The sequence below is a fragment of the Electrona antarctica genome (assembly GCF_951216825.1).
Source record: "Electrona antarctica genome assembly, chromosome: 13".
Taxonomy (NCBI): Eukaryota; Metazoa; Chordata; class Actinopteri; order Myctophiformes; family Myctophidae; genus Electrona; species Electrona antarctica.
In genome coordinates, this window is record NC_136794.1 from 19,578,069 (window position 1) to 19,603,260 (window position 25,192).

Sequence of the window (25,192 nt, forward strand, 5' to 3'; positions counted from 1 at the left end):
CATGACGTTTACTGAAAGGAAGAACTAAGATCCCATGCTACGCTCGCGAGATGTTGGTGCAGACGTGGGATTTCGATTGTAAGGGTTGTGCTGGTTGTGCCTGTGTGGACTGTGGGTAAGTGTCCATCCATATAAACTGACAGCATATTGAGCACAAAGCTATCGTAAAATTAATAATTCTTCGAGGTACTTGTGCGTCATTGCAATTAAGTGGGCATAAAACGAATGCTCCCCGTCAAGTAACAGTGATATTTAGAGCTAAGCTAATGTGGCGACGGTGTGATATGTTACAACGCTGGGGCTCTGACTATTGCCTGGAACGGCCTGATTTACGTGAACGCTCACACTGTATTTACATGATGGTGTTTTGCATAATATCTTGCCATAGCAACTGTCTATAGCTTTCGGTAGAAATGTCGGCTGAGAGTTGTGTTGAGACTGGAGCCTATATGTCATTTTATTTTGGCACAAACTGTTCAAAACAAGTGCAATTGCAATGCAGTCTCAGAATAGCGTTGTTCATAGGCTGAGCATAGGTGTGTAATTGTGTATTCTTTCTGTAAACAATCCATTTAGCAGCCGCCCATCTTTTATGATTTGTCAGGATTTCTAAACATTACCGGTCCGCTGCAGGACCCTGGTTTAACTGGTTATGTTGTCAAAAATCCGTGTATTGTATTTATAGTATGTGATGACAGATGTGATGTCAGCTATTTGAACTAAAGCATAGCAGCACTGAGCATTTTGAATGGTGATGACACACAATTCACTATACATACATACTATGATACTGTATACATACATATATGCATGCAGAGTATGGTCTTAAGAATGTACTCTACCGTTATAATACACTTTCAGATGTATTCTTTGTTTTATGCTAGGGTGAAAAAACAGGATATCCTTAATATGAGTGATGATAAACCATTCCTTTGTACTGCTCCTGGGTGTGGTCAGGTAGGCAATGTATTTATAATAAGACTTATAATTAGTATTTAATGAATTCGTTTTCTAAGGACTTTCTGTTCACTGTTCCACAGAGATTTACAAATGAAGACCACTTGGCTGTTCACAAACACAAGCATGAGATGACACTAAAGTTTGGTCCAGCAAGGCACGACAGTGTCATTGTTGCTGGTACGTTCTATTCAAGTTAATAGCTTTTTAGTTTTTATTTATCTTGTAGTTACCGTAGTTGTTGTCACAGTATAAAATATTTTACTCTATTTCAGACCAAACACCCACACCTACTCGTTTCCTGAAGAATTGTGAGGAAGTTGGACTCTTCAATGAGCTTGCAAGTCCGTTAATTGAGCATGACTTCAAAAAGGTTACTGAATATGACATTAAAAAGGTTTGTGCATCATTCTTACATGAGTATGACATGATAAGATAAGCACTTAACATTTTGTTTGTGCCAAGTATGGAAAGTCTGCTGAATTGGGATTACTTATTTTCCGCCATGTAGTTTCCATTGGATTTGTCACCTCTTGCAACACCTATTATCCGAAACAAAATCGAAGCCATGGAGGCACATCGAGACAGTCCACTGCCTCATCCTGAATCTACTACAAGTGATGACAAGGTAAGCATCATCTACCTTCCTTGTGTAACCTGCCAAATGACAAAAGTCTCAGAACTTGTCTCGTTGTGAATAAACAGAAGCCCACTGCTTTGATTGCCAATCTATTAATTTTGCACGCTATAATGCGTTGTTTTGTGAAAGTGCAAGACCACTTTGGTAGAGGTTTGGGTTGAACAGTGAAAACAGCATATTAGGTAAACAGTGCTCTTATTTTACATTTCACATTTTGTATTGAATTTTTATGTTTTCACATAAAGATGAATCAAATGTAGATACAGTGAGACAAACTAGAAAGGTATAAATTAAAAGCACAATACAATCTCGTGTTGTGTTTGTAGACTGTCAACTGCGTCCCCTCTCAAACAAGCACTTCCCCGGTCGAGCAACCCGAAAGCAAACTCCACCTGACGAAAGTTGTATTTATCTGCCACAGGGGCATGTGGTCAACCCTGTCACTGTAGTCCAGGGGTATTCAACTCGATTAGGCCGGGGCCACAACTGTAGAATGATTGTGTGTGTGTGTGACGTGTGGTGGGGGGGGGGGGGGGGGGGGGGGGGGGGGGGGGGGGTGTCACAGCGTGCACCCACGCAGAACTCCAAAAGCCCTTGAATATGATGGAATATGATTTAGGATTACTGTCATTATGGTTATCACACTTATATCCACACACCATACCTGTAACTTTCATTAGTCCTTTTTGTCTCCACCAGGACGAAGGCATGGGGAGAGAGTATGTTTTGCACTCCGTCCGTGTGTGTGTGTGTGTGTGTGTCCTTCCTTCCGTCCGTCCGTTATCAGCTAATCTCCGGCACCGTTGGCCCGATCCATGCCAAACTTTGCACACACACTCCCTGGATGCCAACCTTTGCCCCAAACGGCCTGTTATAGCGCCACCATGAGGCCGATTTAGGCAAAACACATTTCTGTAGATAACTCGTACACATTGTATCCATACATCACACAATTCGGTATACACTATCTCCATAGTCATGTGATCAACACAGATCTGCACAATTTCCCATCTTCCATCCTGATTGGCTAAGATTGGCTTCCAAAGCTCACATGATTTGTCTGTTTCGAACAAAATTCCACAAATCACAAACACAGTGTCCAATTTCCATGAAATTATACACGCACATTTCCACTAGGCAGAGGACGACATGCCACTATTTTTTTCAGCTTTTCTATTTTATCAGCCTCACGGTGGCGCTATAACAGGCCAATTCCTGTTTTTACCTATAACTGCATGGACAACTTATGTATGTGCACTCCCTAGAGGCCATGGAAAAACATTTTCCCTGCATCCCTCCACATCTGCCGGTTATAGCGCCACCATGAGGCCGATTTCTGCAAAACACATTGTTTATGTTAGTCGCACAGATTTCATCCAAATCTCACGCAAATCGGTACACATGATCTCTGTAGTCATGTGATCAAGACGAGCCTGTTGGATTTCTCAGATTCTACACTGATAGCTAGCTAAGATTGCCTTCCAAAGTTTTCAGGAGTAGCCCGTTTTGTACAAAATGCTGCACATGTCCTGCTCATCCAGAATTCTATCCTCAGAGATGCTATGAGTGATCTGGCTCTGCATTTCCTCAACAAAATGAAGAAAATTGTTGCAAGAAACAAACATACAAAAAAACATGTTTATATTACTCCTAAACATTTTGCCAAACATCACACACACTCCTATCCTCCTGGTGGAGACCTGTGCCCAGAAGGGCACTTTTTCTAGTTCTTTATTCTTCCAGGGGCCACAAGGGGGTGCCCTGTGGGCCGCATTTGGCCCGCGGGTCACCAGTTGAATACCCCTGCTGTAGTCACTCACACCTGCCCCAAAATACTAAAAGAAAAACCCACAATACTATACTGCATAATTTGTAATTTTTTTGAATAATACAATATATGTAAATGTATGTAAAATGTGATGGTGATAAGGGTCTCATTACAGGAAAATCCTAAATATAGTGAGAAAAGAAAAATCTTATCCTATATTCATGGCTGTGTTACCCCAGACCTCCAATCTCATAAGAAATCCTAAATATTTTGTTTAATTGTTTTTATTTAAACCTGAATCGACAATCTTTTCCTTATGTCTGTATTTATGATTGGAATGGACACAAACTGCTTTTTCATTGTTAGATTTTTAGTATGTATTTTAGTTTCTAACAATGGTGCTACTTTTTTTCATTGTCCACTGAAAAAAAGAAAAGAAAAAAGAGGCAGGCCTTTCATTTTGGGAGTTTTATGTATTGCACCACAATTAGCCAGGGTTTAACCTGTTTTTCCCTTTGCAAAACATGTAAGGCTGTTGCAGCTCCATGTCTGAGTTTGCTATAGACTAGAGGATGAGATGTCTAGGCATTCTGTACGTCATCGGTGAAGAACATCATCTTCTGGCTTTAATCATTTATTCTGTCAGTGTCTAGTGCTAATGCAGTTGAACTAAATGTATTAGTCTGATTAACCATTTTAGCCCTATTTTATACTTTGATGTACAATGGTGCTGTGCAAAAAATAGTTTGAATTGCTGATCTACATGTTGCAACGCATTAAGTAGATCTGCTATTTTGGCCACTTTCTTATCGATTATTTTATTATTATTATTTTTTTATAATTGATTAGCTGTTCACCCCTACTGTGAAATGCACTGGCGGAAATTTTGTCAACTACCTGAAAATGTATTTTCTGGTTAAAGAGCTGGAGAGACGGGGAGACTCCTGTTACTGAACAAGCAATGATTAATATCAAAAACCTTTTAACAAAAAAGGTTTTGTTTTAACCACAATATATCACTTACCCTACCCTTTAAAAGTTTTAAACTAGCAGTTGTAGATCGATAAACAGTCAACTAAACAACTTAAATAAACAACCAGGTCAGCTCCGGCCACAGGTGGCCTGAACCGGCATGCCAGCTGCTCTCTGCCCAGACAAGCTAGCTCTTTGTGCAGAGTACACCAACCTGTTGCGTTGCAGGACATTCATAGTTTGTTTGTAAAAAAAAAAAAATCCATTAATTTAAGCAGATAAATAGGGTAAGTAGTCGCTCAGTACTGATTTCTCCAACAGCTGCTAGTTTAAATCTGTGATTTCAACATGAAACCCATACAATTGTTTTCTTTACCGTCACTTTGACACACTTTGACACTGACAGCTGTCACTCAAAACCCCAGACAGGCCCAATTTATTGCATTATCGATGCTAAACAATCCTGCTTAGCCTCGACACTGGTGGTGTGAATTTGGCATTGAAAACACATGTCCCTGGCCCGGACGGCTAGCTCAACCGTCTGGGCACAGGGCACCTAGGCTGCCAAGCCAGCCGGACGGCGTGCTGCGGGTTTGACTCCCGAGCCTGTCTACTGTTCCCTATCAATAAAGGCATAAAAAGCCCCAAAAACAAATCTTAAAAAAAAGAAGAAAAACACATGTCCCTGCCTCTGGTGACATGATGCATGATAATCGCTTTTCTATAACTTTTTCTTTCATTTTTTTTATAACATTAGATATTTGAAATGAAATTGCTAATGACATGAAATTGAAAGTATCAGTGGTTAGTAATATCAGTCACCAGAACCTGGGACATGTGTTTTCAATGAGCAATGGATGGAACATAGAGTTTGAAGATGAATGGCCTTAATTGGAGGGGGCCGTGTCTGATCAATATCTAAATATTGAATCAAGCTACTTAAAACCTGTCTGGGCTGCGCACAAAAGCCGGAAGATTAAAAGATGATTTGAGAAGTTTTTAAAAACATTAAATACCCCTTTAAGTATAGAGCCCAGATGCCAAAATAAACTTGGTGTATATACTGCCTAGTACTTAATTCCAAATACGGTAAATCTTTTTCATGTGAGTTGTCTGACTGAAATGCAGCTAAGGTCTCATATGGTGTTTTCAGGACCTATCTTTGCAGCCAGCCTCAATGCCAACATCCACTATAGTACGTCCAGCATCTCTCCAAGTTCCCCATGTACTTCTAGCAACCACAGAGGCTAGTGTTGTAATACAGCAAGTGCTCCCATCGCCAACATCTAGCTCTGTTATTACCCAAGTTCCATCCACTAATAGGCCTATAGTGTAAGTAACTTGGTGTTCATTTTATAGAAGAAATAGAGCACTTTCAGTTTATTTAATTTCCCTTTTGTATTATTTTGTTGAGTTTTTATTTCATGAGGTACATTTGTTTTGTTTTTTCAGTTGCACTCCGTTGTGAATTGTTATTCATTTTCCATTTGTTGTTAGTGTGAGCGATTATCACATGAGTGTTCTAGTAAAACAATATTGCATGTATATTTGATGGCAGTTTATTCATAGTTACTTTATTGTCATGCAAGTTTGAAACAACTTTGCAAAGTGCTTGATCTCATGTTCAGTTCCTCATCCTTTGTTGCTTTGATTGTCCTTAGCATAGTGATGTTATTAACCTCTTTTTCATCAGTCATTGCAGCAGGTTGTTTGTTTTCAGCTGTATTAGAAAGTCAAATCCTGGGTGTTATTTTAACGTAAGGGTCAATTTTGACACTAGTTAAACTAACACCCAGATGTTTACTTTGTAGTTGGATCGGTACCTTTCTAACCTGTGCTTGCTGTTTTCTTTCTTCTCCTCTAGCCCAGTATGTGGTACTTTCCCTGTGCTCTTACAGCTCCCTAACGGCCAGACAATGCCAGTCGCAATCCCTGCATCCATTACAAGCTCAACTGCACATATACCAACTACAATCCCTGTGAGTGTTGTGCAATTAATATTCAGTCTATGTTTTCGGCACATGTCAAACTTTAATAACGGTACTTCTACTATGTCTTCTCTGATTTGTTTGGTGCTTGAGTTGACATTTTGATCGAGTAACAAAATTATTCTTTGCAAGTTTCCAGATTCTAACTTCAGATTGATCACAATAATCAAATACACAACTAAGACAGTCAGACGCGCATTAACCATCAGTCGGCTGTCTGTTGACTGATGGTTAATACACTCCTGTCTCAGGTGGTGATTTACTGCAGGGAAGTCACTTCGAAATTATGCCAAACTGTGCATGGCATACTGTAGTAGTCCCATTTACCCTGTTCTCATGTTCTACTGATATATTAATGCCACTTATCTGTCTAGCTCTACTTGGACAGACTGAATTTTCACAGTTTGGCACCATTACATTTTGGCATCCCTTTGGAAAGCAGGGAGAGGTTGAGTGAACTAATGGACTTTAGAAGAGAGCAGCTGTGTGTCACAGTGGCAAAGACACGGGAGTTGGCCAAGAGATGGCAGGCTTCATTCCAAGATGCTGCGTTGCTATTTGTAATCACTGCTCTTCCTTTCTGGCACAATGGAAAGACTATATGGCTAATGTGTTTTGCGTTCCAATTACTATGGCTGCCTCTGATCATTTCTGAGCATCATACAGGCAATATGTTAAAGATAAAGGCCTGTTAGAATGTTTTATGTTCCCTATGTGGGAGCTTGTCTTGTTCGCTCTGGTCCTGATTGGCTGTGGAACACTGAGCAGCAGATGATTATCTCCTGATAGCGGCTCAGCAGGGAACAAGCCTCTGTCATCCCAGTCTGTGGGGATTGGGCAAGCCGCTGAGAGAAGCAAGATTGACAACATGACCCACGATTCAGCCTAGATGTCAGATTTTTGGGTCCGATGCAGAACCCAACCCAGTTCTTGACCACAGATTACCGATGTTTTGACCGATATTTTGTCAAAATGTTCTAACCAATTTAAAAAATGTTAGATTTGATGTGTCACGTATAAGCAAAACATTAAAACGTAAAGACATAACTTTTTGATAGATAAATAAACATGCCTGTCTGGTGATAATGATGTTAAAGTTAGATGTTAGTTAAAGTTAGATGCTGTTTCTCACTTTTTGTGAGGTAGTGAAACATTTGGCTGTATGGTATTTTGTTTGTGCATACTGCAGGTCTTGTTAACAAGATTTAGAAGACATATGGCTCTGGCTCCAAAAAGGATTATTTTACATGGGAAAATCTTTATTATTATTATATATTTTGTATTAGTATTTTTATATTTTATATAATATTTTAAATATTATTTCAATGAATGTGCAGCGTAGCTTGCTAGACCTAGAGTTGCCCAATGGTGGGAGCGGAGCTTAGAAAAGGGTCAATTATGGCCTGGGCCGTGGCTCAGCGGTCCAGACACCTTGGCCGGAAGTCTGGCAGTGTGCCGTGGGTTCGACTCCCGATCCTGACGGCCTTTACTGTATGTCACTCCCCCATCTCTCTCCCCCATTTCCTGTCAGACTACTGTCTGTCCCTCTATAACAAAAATATAAAATAAAGGCAAAAGCCGCAAAAAAAACATACAAAAAAAGAAAAGAAAAGGGTCAATTACAGAAAAAGAAAAAAAGTAAATGTATATACCGGTATGGCAATATGGGCTATTGGGTAGGCTCTGGTTCTGCACACCTCTGCTCTCTCTGTTTCATTGTCCAGGGCTATGGAGAGGCCTGGCTCTGGCCTTCTAGCTTGTGTCTCTCCATCCTCTTCTCAGCATCTCTGTCCATATGCTCACTCTCACAGGCAGGGAGAGGTTCATTAGCGTGCACACTGCATCTCCATGTGGTGTTGCCTCCACAAAATAACAGGCCATCCAACCTAATGAGCTTGAGATATGAGGTGTGTGTGTGTGTGTGTGTGTGTGTGTGTGTGTGTGTGTGTGTGTGTGTGTGTGTGTGTGTGTGTGTGTGTGTGTGTCACCTTTCACCAGGGAAGGCTAATTCTCTGTGTGTTGATCTGTGCCTGTGTCTCTGCTGTCAGATTGTCAGACCTGTCACCATAGTGCCTAACATCCCCGGGATCCCAGGACCCCCCTCACCACAGCCCATCCAATCAGAAGCCAAGCTGGTAATTTATGTATTTAATTATTATTATTCATTTATTTATTTGGGGGGGGGGGCTTTTAAATGAATTCAGGTCTTTGTTTCCAACTTGGTGTGATTTCCTTTTTGTGCGTGTGTGTTAATCAGAGAAGAGTTAACAAGCTGAACAAGAACAACAAAAAAGCCTGACAAACTATGCAGTTGCTTGCTTTGACCAGATGGGGGAACTATTGTGAGCATTTTCTTGTACACAAACATGTGCCACTGTCTTAAATAGCACATGTTCAAATTTGAAAATAATCCCCTTTCTTGATGGCAGAACTAAAGTTGATGGTTAAGCAACCAAAATCAAGTCCACTGTGCAGCAGTGCCTTCCTTTATGCTGCAAGCTCTTTTCTATGAAAAGTGATGTCTGAAGGGCAGCGGATATGAAGCGTTGTTAGGGAGAGTTGTGGCACTGTGATGAAGCACAGATCACGGAACCTGTAAGTGTTCACAGCACGCTACTCCTCCGAAAATTATCAGGTAAAGCGTTGAGAGGAGAGGGGGGGGCTTGACTGACTCGGGGAGGAGGAGGACCGGGGGCAGGGGGAGGGGGGTTGTCGGGATCGAGGGGTGGCCGAGATGACAAACGTGGAGACAGCGTTCTGCTCAGCACGCCGTCACCGGGGCCAACTGGAGGGAGGGGGGGGGGTGCCAGCTGGGGGGCATCTTGGCACACGCTCAGCAAGGCACATTAAGTCAGCCGTACCCTGCATGGAACCTTTTGTTCAGCAGAATCCTGCCTGACCTGTACTACCTCCCCCTCCCACCAACCCCCTACTCATCCCTGGCGCCTCCCACCACACTCTGCTCATCAGCAAACACCTAATGAGCGCACGTCAAGAAAACAGACCCCCGCTTCAACCTGCCCGCGCCCCACCCCCACCCGGCTCTCTGGGGGCGCGGAGACGGCACTTTACAAGGACTGATGATGCTGCAAAGACCACAATAATGATAATTAACTTGCTGAATTTAGAAGATTATGCTGTTAATTAGTTGCAAAATAAAGATAAGTAATATAGTAGCAGATGGTTGAATAACACCCATGAGATGGAGGGTTATTACACTGATGAGGTTTCCGTGGCAGAGATGAAATATGAATCCGACTGGCTTTTCCCTCCTTCTATGGGCCGTTCCAGGAGAATAATATCTTGTTTCTGCCAGAAGAGCTTCTGGAAGGGTATTACACGATAAACTAATTTGGTGGATAGATTGGTCTGGCAAAGGTAGTTGTTAGAATAATGTTCTCCTCTGTTTTCCCATGTAAATGTATTCCCTCTCACTTTGTTATTGGTTGAGAAGGCTCATTCACGTTCAGCTTGTTTACTCACTATTTGATAGAGGATTTGGGTTGTAAATGAATGGACTGCTATCTGTAGAGAATAGCATGGGATGCATGTGTGGTATGTATTAACTTATTAAGCTGAAGTTCAAGTATTCCCTTAGCCTGCTGATCATTTCTGTTCATGTTTTCTTTTTCTTTTTTCAAGAACAAAAGCTTAATGTTATTTAAATGAATAATTTTGCCTCAATTAGGCATAGAATAATTCACTTTAAGGGACTGAAAGGTCAAAGTTAACCTTCAAGAACTCTTATTTTTAGCCTTATATTCTATTTAATTAACCACTGGGAGACCCCTGAATATGAAGTAAGAGCAAATAGCCACTATGTGTATCACCAACCACATCCTCCTAATGCCTAATATCATATGCTATAAATTGTAAATGTAATTTGTTTTATATTAATATACTTAAGTAGGCTTGATCATATGTAGCCCAGTAGATTGAGCATTGATCACCATTCTTGATCACTGGTGCTGTGTTGACTGTGTTTACTTCCAGAAGCTGAAAGTGTCGTTAAGCCAGCAGCTTCCTCAGGTAGCCAATGGAGATGCTGGTGACATCCAGAGCAATGCTGTAACCTACACTGCTGCTCCAACTTCCCCACCTACCCCGACCCTAGCCCCTGCACCAATTCCATCACCTGCCCCTACTCCAACTCTGGTAGTGGTAGTCCCTGCACTGACTCCTGCCCCCGCTCCTGTCCTGGCCATGGCCCCAGCGCCGCCCCCCACCCCTGCCCCACCTCCAATTCCTCACTTTGCTCCACTGGAGGAGCCTTGCCCACAGTCTCTTCAGCAGCCAGCCACCTCCACCACACCTGAATCACCTGTGAGTATTGACATTGACATAAGCCTCTACATAGTACATACTAACGGCGGTGGCGGTGGCGGTGGCGCTATATAAATGCACCATTTACCATTTTACCATTTAATAACTGCATATTTCACCAGCATTAGACAAGAAAGGCAATTTGCTTAAAGTGACTAAAGACTACAGCGGCTACAGTCAACATCACTTGCTGAAAAGCACTTTGATAGTTGTTCGATAACAATGTTAAACTTGTGTTTATTCACAATTCAATCATTCAGTGTTTTTATATTAGATAATAACTTTACACCAGGTTTGTATAGACCCCTTATCAGACAACGTCACACTGATAACAACCAGTATGCGTGCGCGCAGGCCGGCACCACATGATGAACCTCACCGCTCAGCCTCATGAGATGCAATGGAAAAGTGTTCACAGCACTCACTTGTAAATATCAGATGCTGTTTTTCTCCCAGTATGGAGGAAGAATGCTTAGGATATTTATTGTGATCTCTCGCTCTTGAAATACACTTGGTTTCTGTTGTGTGTAAACAATAATAGCAATTCAAAGATGTTGTTCCCAAACCCCACCTCCAGTGGCTGTCATTAGACCGGAGGGAACCTACTCGTGCTCACGCAGCTGCAGCCCATCATGCCTAATTTATGCTCCGTCCTGCGAAGGTGTCATGCGTGCAGAGAACATCAGAGACTAGCAGACCTCCAAGCTCACAGCGATCGCATCCGCAATGTGGTTGTGAGCGGTATGTCAGCTATTCTCGGCACGCAATACCATTGTGCGATGTATATGTCTCGCTAGAAGTGATGGAAATAGGGTGCGTTTTGCGACCCAAACCGCAGGTATTGATAATGGACCCATCCGTGTCCCGTTCCAGGGGTCCCAGGGACGCACTACTGTACTCAGCACTGTACTGTAACAGTAGAAGAATCCATGTAAAAAAATAAATAACAATCCAAGGACACAATCATTTTGCATGGCCACATCAGACCTCATCCTACGCTATAAACAATAAAATCCACCTAGGAGTCTTTGTAGAAACACGATAGTAGTTTGATAATCATAACACACAGGCGCTGCCATCTTGTGCACCGAGCGCAGCCTCAGACCAGAGACCTTTGGAGAGAGAGTGCCGTCACTGACAGGGCATGGGTCACGTGACCCATGCAGTGACAAGCTGAAGCTGTAGTCAGTGGCCCCATGAAGTGAATGGAGTTGTCGCAACTCTCATCTAAACGGCACTGCCTCAGACCATATAACTCTATGTCCACTAGTCCCTTCCTAACATTTTAGTCTAGCTTTTATTTGTTGACGAAATTGTCAGTATATTTTGTCTTAGTTTCCTTCGTTAAATAGTAACGGGTAGTGCTAGTTATCACATATTGTTCCAATGTTGTGTGTAGGCCTCTCCGGTGCCCCCAGCCCAGCACACCCCAAGCACAGGGGGGCGGCGGCGCAGAGCCACAAGTGATGACCCAGATGAGAAGCGGCGCAAGTTCCTGGAGCGCAACCGTGCCGCGGCCTCCCGCTGCAGGCAGAAGAGGAAGGTGTGGGTCCAGGACCTGGAGAAGAAAGCTGAGGTTCTCAACTCCACCCACGGATCACTGCAGGTAAATCTCACCTTTAACCACTTATACCCTCTATATTTAGTAAACCAATAGTTTAGACAGTTCCATCCCCCCTCCCTCCACAACAAATGTCTTTGGTGAAAATATCCGATGTAAAAGCTCATAACACATTAACGCTACACGTTATGAGCTTGTAGATCTGCTGTTGTCAGCAAATGTTCCCCCCCCCCAGAATATGGTTGCTAGGGATCAAGTGGTTCAATCTCTAAGCCCTCTAAGCCCCGTGAGTAATCAATCCATCATCCATTGTTCCATGTCTACTCTCCACACGCAGGGCTGTTTGTATTTGTCGCATGTCTGTTTTTATTGTTTTGTGTTTTGAGTGTGTGCACGTGCTCCTCCCTTCCGTGGTGATGAAGTCATTAAAGCCGATTAAGAAGAGCTGCCGCACGACAGCGGCGCTTTAGTGAGCCCTTTACATCGATACGTCCCTGTCAATAAAGATGTATCCTCCAGATGTCAGCCGCACACAAGCGTGTCTGCGCTTCTGTCTCAGCAGTTTACTGAATGGCCTCGAAAATCTCCCAGGGAAAGGTGTCTTTTTGAACCTTCATTTCGCAGGAAGCAATTAGGATCTGATGCTGACAAGTTCGAAACAGTTCATGTAACTGCTGTCTCTGTTGATAAGTGTGAGCCGGGGGTGCAGCACGTCGGTGTTCCAGACAATTAAATGAGATGTGGTGTTTATTTGCTCGCTGTCTTATTTGTCTATGAAAGCGGGGAGTAAGACGTGAGGAGGAGGAGGAGGAGTTGGGGGGTGTTGAAGATGAGGAGCAGAGGAAGAGGGGCTGGAGTGGAAAGGAAATGGGTTTATGTCATTAATATCCGGGTTCAAAACAAGTTATCACCATTTGTCTCAGGCTCGCCAGCTGCAGTTCAAATAAATGCTTCGGCAGATGAGACGGAAGGAAGGGCCAGATGAGTGAAATAGGCAGAGAGCTGCTTTTTAACTGTGAAAGAAAAGAGCAACTTGTGGCAGAAAAATATGTATAATTGAACATCAGAGAATGAAAGTGCTCTTTGTGTGGGGGCATTAATCAAGCCTGCAGGTTTTTTTTAAATGTAATTCTTTTTTTTTATATAACTCCCATGCTGACATGGCCTGGCTGATCAGCAGAGCTGGCTCTAATGATGCACGATTACTTTAACATCATCCTTAACTGACTTTTTAATGAGGTGTCAGAGCAGGCAGCTCGCAGGGTTCCTAGCGTCAGCCAAGGCCAATGCACTCCCTTTGGTCACAAAGTTATAGAATCATTTTTTAACTGTTTAAACAGCCTCTAACTTGGTCATGAATGCACTCATAAGCAGCAGCAGGATCTACGGATCTAAATAAGGCTTTGTGACTGCCTGGACACCAACCAGCACTCACGGATCAATCAAAGATTTGTCTTCTGATTGAAAATTCCTCTTATCTTCATAGTTCATATCACAAACAATTATAAAGGCTTCTATTTTCACTGTAGTAATTAGATTTCAGTTTTCTTGAACAGTCTGGTAAAGCAAGGATATCTTTTTGAGTTGTCGTTCAGAGTATTCAAATTGGGTGAACCAAAAGCATAGCCTATATTGGTCATAGGTTCTGCACAGCAGTTGCATTATGACGGTGGAAGGCAGTGAGCATACTGTAGCATCATATATGGTACAGTGGATGTGATACATGCGGCCCATTCCAGCTGTGTTTTAAATCTGTCTCCTGGCATCTCAGCACTGCCAACACCAGCTAGGCTAAACAGATGGAATCAAATAAATTGGCTGCTTTTAGACTAATAGATTAAGTCACCCACGCCCACAAGCCCCCCTTTTCTTTAAAGGAGAAGAGAAAGAGTTTAAATCTGCCATAGGATGTTCCGTCGTCGCCCTAGCCGCTTTAAATCCAGTTAAAGTCACCTTCAGCATAATGGGACTGTCTCTTTACGACATGCAGAAATCCCTGGCTCCCTTGGGAGCTGTAATGACACAGGAGTGTAAATCTCCTACATAGTCTCCAAACTTGTGCTGACAATCGGAACAGCTCAGCTACTGACATATTGTGCCGGTCAGTAATAGATAAAGGCTCATAATTGTTGCAAGGAAACATAATTGGAATAAAGGAAAAAGGTCTGCATCTTCGCTTTATTTTACAATATATTAATCCATTCTAGTGTTGCCTGTTCCCACATTTGGCCTTTCTCGTGTGAGCTTATCTGCAGTAGCGATGTGCGCAGCGCATCGACTAGTCTGTTAAACTGTGCTGCCGCTACTAATCATTTACTAAATACTAGTCATTTAAACTATTATTTATTATCGTAATTGTATTGCAAAATGCGCTTTCTTTCTGCGACAAGACATCATTCATTTTGACCCACAGAATTTTACACAGCAGTACCAGCTCACCCACTTCCTCAAGTGTCAAGGTAAATTATTTCTCTGAGTTACTTTTAGGCAGAACAGCAGTTTTCAGCATTGTAATGCAGTGGCTGCCTCATGGGTACATTTATAGATAAACCTACCTTCCCCGAATGGAAATACACCAGCATGCCAATCTTTGTCAGAATGTTCACTGGTAAATGGTAAATGGTGCATTTATATAGTGCCTTTTATCCAAGGCGCTTTACATAGATTGTGCATTACCCATTCACACACATTCATACACTGATGGTGCTGGAAACCATGCAAGGCACCAACCACCACATCAGGAGCAATTAGGGGTTCAGTGTCTTGCTCAAGGACACCTCGTCACTAACTCTGGGAGAGCCCGGGTTCGAACTGGCAACTGGTTTCCATCCAGCCACTCTATCCCTGAGCCACCACCGCCGCCACTGAGAGTCTGGAGTACACTCCCATTCAGTGAAGTTAACCATTGTTTTCCTTGTTTCAATTTCACGTGCGAAACTAAATGTTTTCTGAAATGAAACCATTTAGCCGAATCAATAAAATATTTCTTTGCATGGACTCTTTTGTAGGTTAACCATGAAACCTGGTTAAAAAAACCCACATACTACTACATTTAAGATTAGGTTGTTTGAATATTTATATTAGGCAAAACAATTCCAAATGGCTTTTATATACCATAATATATTTTCCCCATGATTGGCCTTATAGATGGAATTGTGCTTAGTTTGGGGTGTTTACAATCTTGTCCGGACGAGATAATATCTTGTCCGGACGAGATAATATCTTGTACGGACAAGATAAAATATATTTTGAATGCATGGCCATTCAGGGGCTCCGTAGTTTTCAGAAGTTTCCCATAATTATTTCTTTCCCATGTCTGTATATATACGTACCCCGACGCTAGGGGGCGTCATATCCCAGGTCCGTATATATACGTACACACCCCCCAACGTATACTCCGTCTATATAATGGTTGAGTCCCACTGCAGCGTTTAACATTGGTCTGGTTCCTATGGCAACGCCCCACCGTTCCAGCTATGGGATTGAAAATATAATCACGGTGTAAAGCAGTTGAAAGGAGGTCCATAAATCGGACTCCAGGAGAGCTGTCCTTGGTGGATCTTCTGCCATCCAAATTTCGGATTTAATTTGTGCATTTGTACCGCAACGCTCCTGCCATGTAAAAGCTTCTGACGAAAAGTAAACAGTGTGTGCTTGTTCCAGTGATACGCGAGTGTGTGTAGCGAGTGTATGTGGGGGGCGGGGGGGCGGGCAAACTCTGTCTTTTAACCCATTCAGGCCTGACGTCGAAATAAAAAAAACATTCGCTCTGAAAGAATATAATATTCAAAGATTTGTGCTGCATTTTTACGATTTTTCAGACCTACAAGTTCATAGCGCGCCACTCGGTGGCGCGCTATGAGCTTGTAGATCTGCTATTTTTCAATAGCAAAAGTATAACGTAATGCTTAGTTAAAACACCAAAAGGGGTTCCCGCCCAAAATGGGTTAAAAGCTATAATATGACACAGATGCGTCCTCAGGTCTAAATGGGTTAAAGTGAACGCGTATGGTGGCACCTGGAACTGGGGTTTATGCTAACAGTTAGCCACAAATAAATTAGTTCATTTTAGAGTGATCATAGTTGGTTACAAAAAACCAATCATAGTTGGTTACAAAAAACATTCTTTATTAACTGCCAGTGAAATGACTTGCCATGTAGATCCCTAATATGCAGCGATGTACTGTGTAGTGGTCTTGTTCTAAACCATATTATGGTGTAACTTGAAAATGGTCAGATTGCGATCATTCTGGATCGTTCTGATGGATGTTTGGACTTCTCTTCCATGTTCGATTCTCGTCTAGACCACTCTTGATGTGTGGTATTGCAGCGCTGGGCCAATTCTGGTCCGTTTACTATCATTGCGCACATTCATGATGACACGTGAACGCTGTTTCATACGTGAGTGCGTGCAATGATAGTCAACGGCCAGTGCGTTCACGATTTGGCCCAATCCATCCCAGAATGCACTCTGTTCCTACCCGGAAGGAGGAGTGAAATCGCCTCATGCGCTTTTGAGCAACTTAATGCAAGTGGATGGGAGGAGAAATCCGGTGCCGTCTCTATTAATATATACTCTATTATGCGTGTCTTAAGTACCAGGTCTTATTACTTAACTTAAGACCTGGAGGCGTGGTCAATGCTGTTTGGCCACTCAGAATAGCCAAATGGCATTGATCACGCCTCCAGGTCTTAAGTTAAGTAATAAGACCTGGTACTTAAGACACGCATAATACTGCCCTAAGTGTGGAATGCTGTGGTCATTAGGATTTCAGTGCCAGGTGTTAATGGGACCCAATTGTTTTTCTCACTATTTCCTGATCATTATACTTCAGGTACGTTTGTATAATGAAAGCCTAAAACCAAGGACAGAAATTCCCTAAACCACATTTAGTTTGTGAAAATTCTATTTCTGCTGTATATCTCTACTGCATGGACATATGTGTGTGTGTTGTAATCCGACAAATCTTCCAAAGTGACCACGTTATTGAGTGCTGTTGTCTGTCTCTTCTCTCAAAGAACGAAGTCACCCTGCTGAGAAATGAAGTGGCTCAGCTGAAGCAGCTTCTTCTGGCTCATAAAGATTGCCCTGTAACCGCCATGCAGAGGAAATCTGGCTATCACAGTGAGTAATGTTCCATTATTCTCAGCCTGCGGCCGCCCATGAAACATTTCCTAAAACGAGGCCCAGCCAACCACCAGAAGGACACGTCTTGCTTATGGTCGAGCAAGAGCTATGGACACATTATGCTGCTTTCTCTCTCTTTTTCGAAAAACTTTCTGCTGAAGTTTCGGTATTACTATGCCGTATTGTTGGGAGACAAATTCTGGTTGTGTGACGCCTCAGGTGGTTTCCACAAACATGTAATGGTGCTCTGGGGATGCAATATATCAATAAGCCTTTAAGTAAACATAGATGTGTGCCACATGCTCCCAGGAAGACCGATCACAAACCAAAGGACAGAGCTGTCCAGGAGTATGAATGGTTTCAGTGATGCCTACATACATATGGTATCTTTAAATGTACAAGTTATTCCATGCCGTTTTAAACAAAGCTCTCAGAAGTGTTTGATCATTTAAGACGTTTTTCACATGTCCTATTGTCAGAGGGAGCAAAACATGCTTGTAACTTACGTGTACTTAAGTGTAGAATTTATTGAATGGTTCCTACTAGTTCAGTGACACTTAAATCTCTTTTGTAAGATGAAGCTACACTTTTCAATTTACTGAAATATACAACTCACCACCTAGGCTCCTCAATCTTATACAACTCACCACCTAGGCTCCTCAATCTTATACAACTCACCACCTAACTATGAGCTGCTATCCAGAAGAAGTGCACTCAAGCCACATCTCCAATGAGCTCCAGACGCCACCACTGACTTGTATTGACAATGATTGCCTCTGAAATGAGTCCATTAAAGCTTCGAGCTTGACAAGACAGTCGAGCGCTCTCATGGCGGATTGGCCACGGAGCCAGGCTGTTCATTATGCATCGGCTATTGCTAACCATCCCACTGACACGCGTCATGAATATTATGGGACTGATGGCTTCCTGGCTGTGGTGGGCTGTCACAGCCAGGCCTCATTTGGTGTTGTCTGGATTGTTTTTAAGCTGGTTCTGTAGATGAATTGGGTCATCGTTTTCCTCATGTTTGTTGAGAATTTCTGTCCTCCCTTTTGTAGACCTTTATTTAATTTTTTTGTGAAGGATGACATTTTGAGTGCTTTACCCGTGGTGAGGGAAATATCGTCTCATCCAGGTACCCTGCCACCTCAATTTGGCACTTTGTTGACAAGTGAGGGACATTTTTAACAGCACCTAAATGGAAAGAGAACTTATTGATACCGTGTGTGAGACAACAGCCTGAGCTGCGCCTGCACCATGGCTTATTCATGTAAAGGCCTCATCAACTCGAGTATTTTCATATCTCTGAGGTTCCAAATGCCCTCCAGCCCATGACTGGTAATACCCTTCATCGTCCTGCCCAGGCACAGAGATGGCAGGTGGAAGGAAATTACCCAGCCTGCCCCGCAAACAAGCCAGGAAAAAAAAATCACTTGGCAGACCAAGCTGTCCATCTGCTTATGGTGAAATACCATATCGGAAACCGAGAGAGCAAAAAAGAGCTTTGGATGCTCAGGCGGCCAGAAATGCTGGGTATTATGACATATTGGCCGAGCACTCCTTAATGCCATTAGGACTAATAATATGCACTTGAACATGGAACAAAAGCTCGAGCTGATTTAGTCTGAGGCCAACCTTCTCCACGGAGAAATGGCAAGAGTTTATAGTACACTGACATTCACTTGCACTAAATCACATGGTCAAAACTCCAGTTATGAAGAAGGGAGAGGGAGACACCATTTGTCAAGACATTTTAAATGCAATTTCATTGCTACTGGTGCTATGGAATCTGTATTCAACATTTTCCAAATACCAAACTCAGTCATTAATTACTGAGCGCCATTTCAACTGACTTCATATCATTAGCAATATTAATTATCATAGTGCTCCTTATTCCTTTATGAGACAGAGCGTGAGAGTAGTCTTTTTTTTTCTTCATCAGGATCCAATTAATTCAATGCAACTGCTTAACAGCTGGTGGCATTTCGACTCCAAGTCTTCCCTACTCTCCAGTGTGAGCATCATTAAAATCAGGTGCTGTAATCATCTGTCGCTGCAGTAGTTGGCAAGGTAACAAAAAAACGACTGAGCACGCAGTTAGGGATAGAAAACACTGCCACATGCCCCAGAATGTAATGCACCCTTATGATGTGGGTTTAAATTGACATAGGAACTTTAATTAACCCATTTTGGGCGGGAACCCCTTTTGGTGTTAGCATTATTGTTATGCTTTAGCTATTGAAAAATAGCAGATCTACAAGCTCATAGCGCGCCACCGAGTGGCGCGCTACGAGCTTGTAGGTCTCCTATTTTTTTTTAAATCGAAGAACGACTGACATAGAAACATAGCTTTTTCAGAAAACTGTCAGGATGTATTGTAGAAGAATTTTTTAGAATCTGATCACAGGTCAAAATGGGTTAAAGGAGGGTTGGGGGGGTGGGGGGTAGTAGCATTATGGGGATTAATGAAATGGTTCACATTCACCACACGCAAGTAGCTGTTTTACATCCAATTAGGCTTTACATGCAGAAGCCTTCTAAGCCTTCCTCCCAACGTATGAGGTGATTTCATAGTGTTATCTAGTTTTAGGAAACAATAGTATCTCCACAGCCTGTGTGCATGATAATGCAAAACAATATACCAGAGTTTCCCCAAATCCTTTAGCTTGAGACCCAAAAGAGAAATGTGGTGTCTTCCCAGAACCCAAAGTCACAAAAATACTTTTTAACCACTTAAAGGGGAAAACCACCCATTTTCAACATTTTACTATATGTCATTAATATACCTTAGAGCTGTTGTGTGGAAATAATAAAAAGTCCCCCCATTCTGTGTTTCCTAGAACTGTAATTATGAAAAAAATCATTAACATGGTGAAACACATCTTGATGATGTCATCAAGATGTGTTTCACCATGTTAATGATTTTTTTCATAATTACAGTTCTAGGAAACACAGAATGGGGGGACTTTTTATTATTTCCACACAACAGCTCTAAGGTATATTAATGACATATAGTAAAATGTTGAAAATGGGTGGTTTTCCCCTTTAAGTGGTTAAAAAGTGGAAATAGTCATGTTGCAATGCAATGCAACATGTTGTGAGCTAGATCTGCTTATTTATTTGTATTTTGTATCTTTTATTTACTTTTCATCTTTTGAGATAATGGTTTGCTCATGAGTTGTCCTGCGTGTGCTTGTGTCTGTTTGCTTGTTTGTGTTGCCCTTACAAAATGCAGTCGCTGAGAAGGAGGAGAGCTGTGAAGACATGTCGGTCCCCAGTAGCCCCACGCAGAACGAGGCCATCCAGCACAGCTCCGTCAGCACATCCAACGGGGTCAGCTCCTCCTCCATGACCCCCGCTGTCTCCGCCCCGGCCGGCTCCGCCACCACATCTGACCAGAGCACAGAGGAGCGCCTGCCACAGGGGGACCCCGCCCACTCCTGATTGCCACGTGCCAACCACCACCACGTTCTGGTGTTAGTTGTTGAATGTTGTCGCCTATAGCAGTGGTTTTCAACCAGTGGTCCTGGGACCACCAGTGGTCCTTGAGGTGGTTCCAAATGGACCCTTATAGATCTTAAACTCTTGAGAGTGAAACATGAAACCATTTGGTTTTCATTTTATGCTACCAACATCAATTTGGAAAGAATTGTGGACAAAATCAAATATTCTTTAGTTTTGGGTCTGAGAGGCTAAATGTCATCAAATGGTGGTCCGTGGCTCTAATTCCAAATAAATAAAGGTCCTTGATATTAAAAAGGTTGAAAACCGCTGGCCTATATAATAGGGCATAGCAGTGGGCGTGCTTTTCTGGTTCCACTGAAAAATCTGCCATTCATTTTTCCCATAGAGATTTACACAAATATTTATATAAATTATTTTAAACCTAGAATCAAGCCATCCAGGATCCTGGTGAATTTTGACCATAAATAATAAATACCCTTTGTTTTAGCAGTTTTCATTTATGAATAGTTTTGTTAATCTCTATGGAAAAAATGAATGGCATATTTTTCAGTGGAACGAGAAAACATGTTGACAACAACAACAGGAGTAGAGGAACTCTCACTCAATTTCAGTTTGGACTGTATTGTGCTTTTTCCTTTCTTTGGTTGGTTGGTTTGTGATTGGTCCATTTTTGTAAAACATAGAAAAGAAGTTTTCTCTGGCAATGATGAAGACAGAAAGAAAAGGGCACTTTAAGTGTATAGTGATGTTGTATTCATATTTTTTATTTAGTTATTTATTTGATTGTATTATTTATTTTGTATTCTATGAATGGTATACAGGTTAATCAGTGAATTGTTAATGCAACCGTACCAAAGTGTTGTTAATTTAATTTATTTGCGTTTTTTCATGACCTTTTAAAAACTATCTTTATAATTAAACACAAAGAGGATTTACTTTGATTATTCACTTTTTCCATTTTGCACATTTTGAGAGATGAAGGGTTTACATTTTTTTAGAGTTTGACTATTCACAAGTACTGGCAGCTTTTGGAAATACATTTGAATACAGTCACATTACCCACACATGGTGGATGAATTGAATTTTAAATGGACAGTTTATTTTTTTTACTTTTCTCTACTTTCATCAGTTTTTCTTTTTTCTTTTCTCTACTTTCATCATGTGATTTGAATGTTTACGGTTGCCTCTATTTGTAAAATATGAACCCTATATTAGCGTCCTTATTCTGGGCATGTCATAATACGTGAACAAGAAGCAAAAATAGGTAAAGGTTTCATTTACCAGATATACATGCAGAGTGCATATCTGCTGTTGGGGAGAAACCACCTAACTCCATAATGTTGTTTTTCTTTGGAAATGAAGAAAACCTTATTTTTAAAACAATGCCTCAACAACTGCCTCATCAAAGTTGGTATTGTGACTATATATATTAATATTGTCAATTACTTGCATGAGAGGGGGAGAGGTAGTGGAGTTGGCTGCTTTACCTGACATTTTGAGGCTCTGAGACTTTTTAACCAACAAAACAGATGTAAAGGGTGTTCAATAGCATTGATTTATGAAAAAGAAAAAAAATAATTAGGTGGTTTCCTCCCAACAGCAATAGACTTGTACACTAGATGGACTATTTTTGGCAAAAAAAAAAAAGAAGTGGACCCCTGGATCCCAGTCAAAGTTGGTCAGGTTTATGTGGTTAAGGAGGTAGCTTGGGTAGAATCATTGTTTAATTAACATTCGATCTGTAGTCTGATTGTTCATGAAGCAGTGATTGTAGGATTACGATGCATTTTTAGTAAACGATTTTGATGTTAACTGTGTGCCATTAATGTTTTGTATAACTTGCTTACATTTTCAATGCAAATTAGTTTGACTTGATCATGTCTTTCTCTCAAATTGGGGGTCTCATGTACACAATGGTTTGATAGAGGAAATATCTTGCTTTTGAATACAGCTTCTACATTCTAATTATAGTTTATTGCTTTCTTTCTGTGTCCAGGACACTTGAGAACATGTTTAAAAATGTCCCTTGCAATTCTAGATATATGATTTTTAGAAGACATTGTAAATTACATCATCAATAATACAGTATGTGAACTTTCTAGGTGTTATGTAGATTATTTTGTGTGTGTGTGTACATATACATAGGCCTATAGAATAGTTTGGATTGTGTAGTTGAGCTCTATTGATTAGATCTATACTTTAAGCAGTTGAAGGTTGACCTTAAGAATCAATAAATCTTCAAGATAGATCTCCCCCACACATCTGTCACATAATACCTGCAAACTAAAGTAAAAACAATGAACTGGAATCGCATACTGGAATCAGCGAGTACCGTTGATCAACGCTACATACATAGTATCCTACAATAATGTAGGATACAAATAACTCCAATTTCCCCTTATATACTGTACTGGCTTACTACTATGTAGTTTTGATGATACGTTAACAACACATTTGTTTAAGACCTTTTTTTCTGTGTGCTATCTGCATGAGACAATTCTCCACGAGAATTTTGACTATTCAATAATGTCTCCGATAAATTATATTGAGCGGGTTGTTTCAACTTTAGTTGAGGTTCTTTATCAAAGTTTTATTTATTAATTTTGTTTGAAAATACCTTGGCTTAACCACTTAAAAGGGTGTGATACTGTGTTGGAAGTGAACTTGTAACATGTGAAAGGTCTGTATAAAATATGATGAATTCATAAGATGTAATAAACCTTTTAATATCTTTAAACAGATGTATTTATTTTTTTCTGACATGATTATTCAAGATATTTGATCCCATCTATGGCCACTTTAATTTGATATAAACAAGTCTAGTAATATACCTCATACTGAACCAGATAACAATAGTGTATTGTGATGTGAAAGAGTAAAAATGTTGGAATGCCTGCTATACCTGTAAGCATTGACAGTTATAGCCTACGCTATGGCAAATATTTTCCTGTGGTGTGTCCTGCCACCTTGTGGATGATTTGGAATAGACCAGTTGTAGGGAATGAGGCTGCATAAGCAAATAGAAAACATAATGGATCAGACATTAATTTAAAAATGTAATGAAGTGATTCAATTATTAAAACAATATATATTAATAATGTCAGTTACTGGCTCCAAAATCTGAGAACACTGCCAAGATCTGTTTGTTTAGATTGTTTTTATTTCTTCATCAAAAACATAAATTATTTGATCTGAAACAAATAAATCAATTCATCTGAAACAAGGTTATATGTTTTTCCTTTTTTTCATGTCCACTATTTGCCTAAATTGGGCAGAATGTGAATAATCCAATCCTTTTCTTTTACAGGACCTGTGTTCCCAGTCCAGTTTATTGTCCAATTGCACCCCCAGATACTCTGAGCTCTGGACCACCTCCACACCCTCTCGTTGATTGAAACTGGAGACAAGGGGGAAACCCCTTCTTCCTAAAGTCCACCACCATCTCCTTCGTTTTGGCAACGTTGACCACTGAACAATGCTGTTAACAAGTCCTCTGTACTCCATCTCTTGGCCTCCACGTTGGCCTCGTTGGCCTCCCCAATAGCAGAATCATCTGCGTACTTCTGCAAATGGCAGGTATCTGTGTTGTGGCATGGCAAGGCAGTTGTATAGCACATTTCAACAACAAGGCCATTCAATGTGCTATATACACAGAACATCAAGCAAAGGAAACACAATTATAAAATTACATTATGATGCTTAAAACGAAATAAGTAAACATGTATCAAGATACAGTTACAGTGCAGAAGAGAAGAGAAAAGAAAAGAGAAAAATAACTCAAAGGCAGCGACAAACGGAAAGGTCTTTAGTAGTGTTTTAAAAAATATATATGAGAGCGACAGCAGACCTGCAGTTTTCTGGGAGTTAGTTCCAGATACTGTATGTGGTGCATAAAAAATAAATGCTGCTTCCCACATTTATTTTTGGTTATATGGACAGAAAGCAGGCCTTTCCCAGATGACCTGAGAGGTCTGGATGGTATTTTTCTTTTCTCTCATTGTTATAAGATAGTATGTGTAACACTTTACAATAATGCTGCATGAATTGACATTAAAAGGGGAAATTCACATGAAAACACTTCTGGGGTCATTTTCAATCTACTCTGACTTCTGTGTGCACCACAGACAGTTTTTAACATATATACAGTATGTCCATTCAACTTCAAACTTCTTCAACTCAAGTGTATTCGAGCGGGGAAGTTGCCCCCATGACTGGAAGAGTAAAAGGTTCTGTTGAGGTTCCCTCCTGGCATTGTGGCCACATGTGCGCTGATAAGATATCTACATCTGGGGAGGGTTTACTTACTCCAACGTGCTTTATGTATTTGATGTCAATATGGACAGAAGGTTCTGTCAGGGTTTCTGGGACAGTGGGGGATGGGGGTCACTGT

General features: G+C 41.2%; 1 protein-coding gene across 1 annotated transcript; it reads left to right on the forward strand.

The window, feature by feature from the left end:
• atf2 (activating transcription factor 2) lies at nt 1–23,477 on the forward strand. Its single transcript, XM_079518458.1, has 11 exons — nt 1–957; nt 1,041–1,137; nt 1,233–1,354; nt 1,469–1,585; nt 5,491–5,669; nt 6,202–6,316; nt 8,374–8,460; nt 10,319–10,648; nt 12,048–12,254; nt 17,229–17,334; nt 20,573–23,477. The coding sequence occupies exons 1-11, from the start codon at nt 811–813 to the stop codon at nt 20,779–20,781; spliced, it is 1,716 nt and encodes a 571-aa protein (XP_079374584.1). The 5' UTR covers nt 1–810; the 3' UTR covers nt 20,782–23,477.
• The last annotated feature ends 1,715 nt before the right edge of the window (nt 23,478–25,192 follow it).